General features: G+C 38.9%; 1 protein-coding gene across 1 annotated transcript; it reads left to right on the top strand.

Annotated features, from left to right (window-relative positions):
- The first annotated feature begins 3589 nt into the window (after positions 1-3589).
- On the top strand, positions 3590-6784 carry LOC106957430 (Na(+)/H(+) exchange regulatory cofactor NHE-RF1-like). Its single transcript, XM_015048780.1, has 4 exons — positions 3590-3949; positions 4117-4160; positions 5707-5826; positions 5933-6784. The coding sequence occupies exons 1-4, from the start codon at positions 3943-3945 to the stop codon at positions 6068-6070; spliced, it is 309 nt and encodes a 102-aa protein (XP_014904266.1). The 5' UTR covers positions 3590-3942; the 3' UTR covers positions 6071-6784.
- Positions 6785-7013: the final 229 nt, after the last annotated feature.

Raw genomic sequence — 7013 nt, forward strand, 5'->3', positions numbered from 1 at the left:
CCTCGCCATGATGCTGCTGCCGCCATTTCTCACAGTGGAGATGGTGTGTTTAGTGATGTGAGGTTTTCTGAAACACTCTTTGAGTGCGAACGCTTGCCGTGTTCGCTTTTCCAAGTTTAGAGAAATGACATTTTACGTATCATAAAACCCCAATAAAATATCATAAACTTTGCGATTGCATCAAAATAAAATGAGAAGGAAAAAAAAGCAGGAGGATATGGATACTTCTGCTCTGACTGGATATTTTTCAAAAAGAAAATGTTTTTCCACTCTTTGTCTTTTTTTTATTAGGATGTTTTTGTTTTTTTCCCCCTCCAGATGCCTCTTGCACCTCAGTGTTTAAGTCCAAATTGATGCCAACATGCTTTTACGCAATCCATTATCCTGTACCTGGCCACTAAATGTCACATTCAACAAGCACAAATTTAAGGTTGGCCTTAATTAATGCAACTATACCACTTATTGCCATATTGTATCCTCCAGTTCTATTTTCCCCCTCAGACTACGTGGATATCTACTTATCCTCCAACATGTCTCTCCAGCTCTCTCTAATAGCATTGACATTTCTGCTCCAACACTCTCCTGCCGTCATTACCGCGGCTCTCTGTCACTCTCTGGGGGGATAATGAACTTAATTGGACTTCATGACATTGTGGGACATCAGGGTACAATCAGGTAAATTGGAAATGTTGTAATAAGATAGTCCGACAATGTGGATTATAGTGATTGTTATAATTGCTTATGGGAGCGCTGGCAAAGTGTCAGCACTAGAGCTAATCTCGTTACAAAAGGGACTGCCAGAGCTCTGCTTTTTAATTGAGTTTTCTGAAAATATTGAGGAATATTTTTCAAAAAGACAATCTTGGATCTCTTGTGTGTGGACTTCCCATCTGGCTGAGAGCTGTAAGCAGCAAATGCAACAACATTATGAGGATTATTCCAAACTGTGTCAGAGCTTCTGTGTAAATGAAAGGTTTATATACAGCTCTGGAAAAAAAAAAAATTAAGAGCCCACTGCACTGAAAACCTTGCGGTTATTCTGATATCTGAACTCTTCCTGAGTTAAAACATTAGTATTGTTGTTTCTAAATGAACATGAACTTGTTTTCTTTGCATTATTTGAGGTCTGAAAGCACTGCTGCATCTTCATTATTCTGACAATTTCTCATTTTTGTGCATATAAATAGAAAATGTTTGCTTTGAATTTCAGAGACATGTCAGTAGTTTGTAGAATAAAAGAACAACGTTCATTATGCAAACATGCACCTATAAAAAGTAAAAACAGAGAAACTAACAATTTTAAGCAGTCTCTTAAATTTCGCCAAATCAATATTGAACCTTAAATGACGCATTTCAATTGTTTTCTTTTGTGTGTGTGTATGTGCGTGTGTGTGTGTGGAAAACAAAGTAAAATACAATCTCAAATATCAAAATGCTGTTTTCGTATTCAGTCCATTTTAATCTCCCAGTAAAACCAGCTGTCTTCCTGGTTAGTAAAAGGACTCTGTGTAAATCGGAGATGTGGTCTTTTAGCGCCTAACCATCTCTCCACTGTACATCAACAAACCAGTCGGTGTTGTAAACGTGTGGCTAGCCCGGATCTTTATATTCAGACCTCCAACTTACAGTTTCTGCGGTGAATAAAATCCATACGAATTGAGCGGGACGGCGCGCAGTGGCGCTGATGATTGGGACGACGAAGGGCAGGTGGGCGTCGTGCGCCGGACCTTCACAGCTTAGGTGCAAACACTGCCGGTTGCTAAGCGATTGTGCGCTCCAAGGGGGTCCTTGTAAGGCATGCGGCCGGGGGTAAGACAAGGAGTCATCAGAGTTTTACCTTAAAATCCTGCACTGGGTTATAAATAGACTGGGGATGTGTGTGCGTGTTTGTGTGCGCGCGTGTGTGTGTGTGTGTGTGTGTCAGTGGCGAAAATTACAAACTCAAAGCTACATGGAATGTGTGACATTAAGTGCATGAAGGGGGGAGACAGAGGACAAGGTTTGAGGGGAGTGATATAAGCCGGCAGGTCTGACGCATGAGCCGCGTCTGAGGCTGCTGCTGTAAGAGGATCTTCTTCCTGTCTTCTCTGAGAAATCCTCATCCTCTTCTGCTTTGCACACACACNCTCCTTCTTTTTGTTGAGGATCACAGACACTAAACCACTTCCTGCCACCACCACCTAATGTTGTTGCCCTGCAGGGAAAGTTAATCTTTCAGCATAAATACATCAGAACAGATGGATCAGAGACTAGCCGGCTTGTTTACGTTTGAGGGCAAAGAGGTTTTCTGAAATTGAGCCTAACGGTGCAAAAAAACACCAAAATACATATATGTATAAAAAAACCCTACATTTTAGTAATCTCACAGCATTTTCTCAAATGTTATTATTTTAATCTGACGATGTGTCTCAGAGTGCAGGTGAAGGTCACAAACCACTTCATCTTACTTTTTGCCCTTTTTATCTCAAGAAGAGGTTTGTTTTGAGTTGTTTTTTTAATAAAGCCACTAGAGGGAGCTGTAGTAAAGTTCTTGTTTCTGATGTAAAAGCCTCTCCCAGAAAACACAAGATTGCTCCTTAGACACTCACCACGTGTGTGGCGTTCAGTTTTTAATAAGGACCTTGAGAACCATTTTGCCAAAACATTACTTTTATAAACATGAACGTCTTTGCACCCAGGCAGAGACGTTTAAATGGGGAAAAAAAGGCAACAGTAGAGGAACTCTGTCTCAACTTTTATTATTATTTATTTATTTATTTATTATTTTATTTTGCGTCCAAAACAACTTTTCATTTTAGTCTCCTTATATCATATATATAAGGTTACTTGGTCCAGTGATTCCTCAGTCAATGATAAGTCAGGTAAATCGAGTCGGCAGAGAAACTGCATAGTTTGAACAGTTTGAGCCTCAGCTAAGTCTCTTGGGACTTTGAGGATTAATATTTAGGACCAGACAGGTTCACTTTCATTTTTTTCTGTGTTTGTGGGTGTACTTTTATTAGCCAAAGTCAGACAAATTGTACAAATTATGGGATATGGAGCTGTAACCTAAAACTGGAAAAAAAAGTGTCTGATTTAATTGTATGGTCTATTTTCCTGCCCAGGTCATGTTTTTATGGTTGTTTATTGTTAAACTTGTGAACCTTAAGGCTGTCAAAGACACAATTTAGTGGTGCTGTGCAATGACAATAAAGTATAAAGTTAAGTAGCACTGCCCCTCCCTCACCTATTGCTGCAAACTGCTGATCAGATGGCTGAAAAAAAGACTAAATAGCCTGTTTGGGAATATTTCAGGTTCTGTAGTAAGAGTGCCTCCTATCACTCTTATTAAGGTAACGCTGTGCAAAAAGTTCTAAGCTGCCTGGAAGCTGATCTGCCAAGCAGCCAGCATTGCTATCGGAGCAGATAGCCCCACTAATTACCCATGTTGCTAGACTTATTCTACTCAAAGTGCAGAACGGCAAAAAGATGTTAGCTTAAAACTAATAAAAAAAACAACAACTTCTACCTGCATCCCATCAATTTGTCCTATTTTAATCAATTTACTTCTACTTTCTATATTTCCGTGACGGATTACATTGCTCAGTCCAGAATTAGAAATAATAACCCTCTTTGCAGGGGAAAGATTTCAGCGAGGTGTTTCCCGGGTAACTGCCAGCTCTCCACACGCTGCCCACTGTCACTCAGCGAACCGACACACACCGCTGCGCGTCTCCAAGCAGCCTTCGCTGCGCAGCACTTTGTTCGGTTTCCACAAAGTCCAGTACAAAACCGCCACTCATGCCAGGGCTACGTTGAGGCTTGTTTTAAGAGTACAGGTCACAGAGGTACGCAGGCAATAAGGATTTGAAGATTTAAATCTAAAATTATTCTTAAAAAGCCAGATATTTTGCTTTGTCTCTTATAAGAAGTCATCTGTTCAGGCTAAAGGGAGTTAATAGGATGGAAGGTAACGCTAAAGCTTCAACTTTTCAACATGTGGTTGATAAGAAAAGAACTCCTGCATGTTTTTTTTATATATATTTTTTTTATAAAAATTAGTTGACTTACTGAGACAAATTGAGACATTTACCTGGCTAACTGCTGTGATTTTTTTATTTTTTATTTTTTCTGCAGGTCCACTTCCAGAGCCAGTCGTTAATGGAGAAACAGAAGAGAAGGTGAGATTAACCAACAATAACAGACTCGTCTCTGAGATTTCAGAGACTTTTTTTTTTTTTTTTTTTTTTAATGAGCTGGCTTTGAAACAAAAACTTAGTGTGAGATTTGAACTTTGAAGTGTGGAAAGATGACCAATCTCCCACAGAGGCCACTTCCCTCTTCTCTGATCCAGCTTCTTCCTGCCAACAGAAAGAGGACAAGAATAGTTTTCTGCTTCAAGAACTCCTTGAAACCAAGGATGTTCGAAAGCAAAATATAACTTTGTATATGTATTTTTTTTTGTTAAAGTGGTGTGCTACTTTGGAAAATTGAAACACTGATGAATTGATTTATTAATCAAAGACGTTTACGGAACTGCCTTTCCTGTTATTGTCTTACAACTCTGGTCTTTATTGTGTGGAGATCTGCTAAAGGCTCCACCCCACTGGTTCTCCAAAAACTTTGGATGATTTGTGTGCTTCATAGACTGTATATGGAAAAAAAATACCTCTTTTTTCTGAAATAAGTTTGAACAATAGAAATGGGAACGGTTTTGTCCAGATTTAAAAAGATTTATAAAACTTTTATACAGCAAAGCCGATTTGTTTTTCTCCTGCTTTCGTTAGCGACCGGGGAGTACAGCCAGACTTTGAATCCCTGTTTACTTTTCCACTAACTTTCCCAGTTGCCAAACATTTTCTTTGAAATCAGGTATTGCATATACAAACAAAACCTCATAACCTTGCACTCGTGTTTGTTGTTTCAATGTCATTTGCATCACAAGTGTCAGATATCCAGAACATCTCTTCTCTGTGTAAATACACTTATATCGACATGTAAGTGATATTGTTTTAGGTGAATTCGCCCACACAGAGAATTAAGAGAAACTGCTTTGTTTTTTACGCTGACCAATTTGACTCTGGCTTTGGGCCAGATATGCAGAGTGAAACCTGACCGGCACTTCCTGTTACTCAGGAACGTTATGTGCAACCGCGGTCATACTTCTTCCGTGCATTGTTGCGTAACGCGCGTCGATGAGCAGTGAAGGGAGGAGATGAACCTGGAGGTCAGGTGAAACGCTGCATTACTGGTGGATAAAAGTGTTTAACCAGTAACACGTTAACAAGTCCGTGACCAACTAGCTGGAAAGGTTTTTTGCCAATACAGCATCAAAGTTAAGATTCATTTTCTTAATTTTTCTTTTAATTTTTTTTTTTTTGTTTACCAGCTTTTCTTTATTTTTTATTTTTTGTGAAATTCCTACAATTTATTTTCCAAAATAAATGTAGAGATTTTATAATGGTATATGCTTAGAACAAAATTTTTAGATAAAAATGTTTTGCCCAGTTTTTATTTTATTTTATTTTTTACTACGTGGCACACTTTATATTATTAAAGTGAGTCCGGTCTGAATAGTTTTCTAAAATATTTCAAATCCGCCTCTGCCCCCATGTGGCGAAATTGGATACTACAACAAAGCTTGACTTCCTGCTGTCTTGCTCTTAATATTATTGCATAAACTATTTGAATCTTTGAAGGAATGCCGATGAATGTTTGTCTGATTAGGTGAATGGCAGAGTACCCAAAGCGAGAGAGAGGAACTCCAAGCTCTCCGTCAGCCCTTCCCCGTCCAACGCGTCGTCCAACGCCTCACTCACAACCCCATCTGCACACACCCCACCCGAGGTACGTCGCAGAAAATAATCAACCTCATCGTATATGATTTGGTTCTTAAAGTAGAGCCTTTTTAAAACAGGTGAGTTAACAATTTTTGTTTTGTTTTCTTCCTCAGGGTCTGGTCACAAATGCCATCCCAGCTCTCAACCTCACGCTGCAGCAGGTCAAAGAGCTCACCCACCAGAAACGCTCCAACAAGAGAGCCCCGCCCATGGACTGGACCAAGAAAAACGAGCTCTTCAGCAACCTATAGGACGCCTGCGTTCACGCGAAGCCCACACTTTTAATTTTAGGAAATCCTTCCTAGAAATGTTAGAGAGGTATTTTATTATGACGATGTTCTAAAGATCAATACATCATAGAAAGTTAATGCTGTTCTGTAAAATATAGCATTCCTCTAGGCATTAGTCCTCACATTATTATAAACCGTATATAATACTGTATATTTTTTATCTGCTTCTAACCAGAAGAAATATATGTATGCCAAATGAAACAGAGATCCATACTCTGGTCAGGTTGGAGCAGACAGTTTTCTCCTTCTGTTTTGATTTCTGAGTGTGTGTCTGACCAAGCGTGTGTGTGTGTTAGGCGCATGGGGAAATGTGAAGGAGTTGCAGATTTTAACACTGAACTTTTTACTGTCAAAACAACCACATGGCGACCGCCTGACAATCAGTCAATTAATATAAAGTTGTTGTTTTTTTCTAAGTTTCTCCCATGTCTTTCAGTTCTGAAGTGAAAGATGGATTCCCAAAAAAAAAAAAAAAAAAATCACTGAGTTTCTTGTTTCCCCCTAGAATCTATGTTCTAACTCTGCGTCCTTTTTAATGCTTAAACCCTATTTGGTATTTTAGAGATGATTAAATCACCTCTGACCAACTTCCACATTCCTACTGTAGAAAAGCCCAGCATGACGCTGCCGCCATGTTTTCATCTGTTGCGTGTAAAATTCAAAACCTTAGAAAAATGCTCTCTAACACCTGCTACAGTCATTTGTATTGACTCATCTGGAGTCAATAGAAAATTAATATTTTATTTTTCACCTGCCTCTCAGGGTTTCCATAGTTTGTCCTTCTTGTCATCTTTGAGTTTATATAGCATTTTAACCTAAACCCCTATTAGATATCCTTAATTATTCAATAAGGCGAAAATAGCTGCTTTGTTATAAAATAGTTTTGATATGATCCGGCTTTTTT

Source organism: Poecilia latipinna, unplaced genomic scaffold, assembly GCF_001443285.1.
Source record: "Poecilia latipinna isolate Pla-1442-1.1 unplaced genomic scaffold, P_latipinna-1.0 Scaffold902, whole genome shotgun sequence".
NCBI classification, from domain to species: domain Eukaryota; kingdom Metazoa; phylum Chordata; class Actinopteri; order Cyprinodontiformes; family Poeciliidae; genus Poecilia; species Poecilia latipinna.

Excerpts from the sequence above, each read along its gene's own strand:
- LOC106957430 (XM_015048780.1), top strand. Across the intron at positions 4,161-5,706 it reads ATGGAGAAACAGAAGAGAAG|GTGAATGGCAGAGTACCCAA; the intron begins GTGAGATTAACC and ends TTGTCTGATTAG. Across the intron at positions 5,827-5,932 it reads CTGCACACACCCCACCCGAG|GGTCTGGTCACAAATGCCAT; the intron begins GTACGTCGCAGA and ends TTTCTTCCTCAG.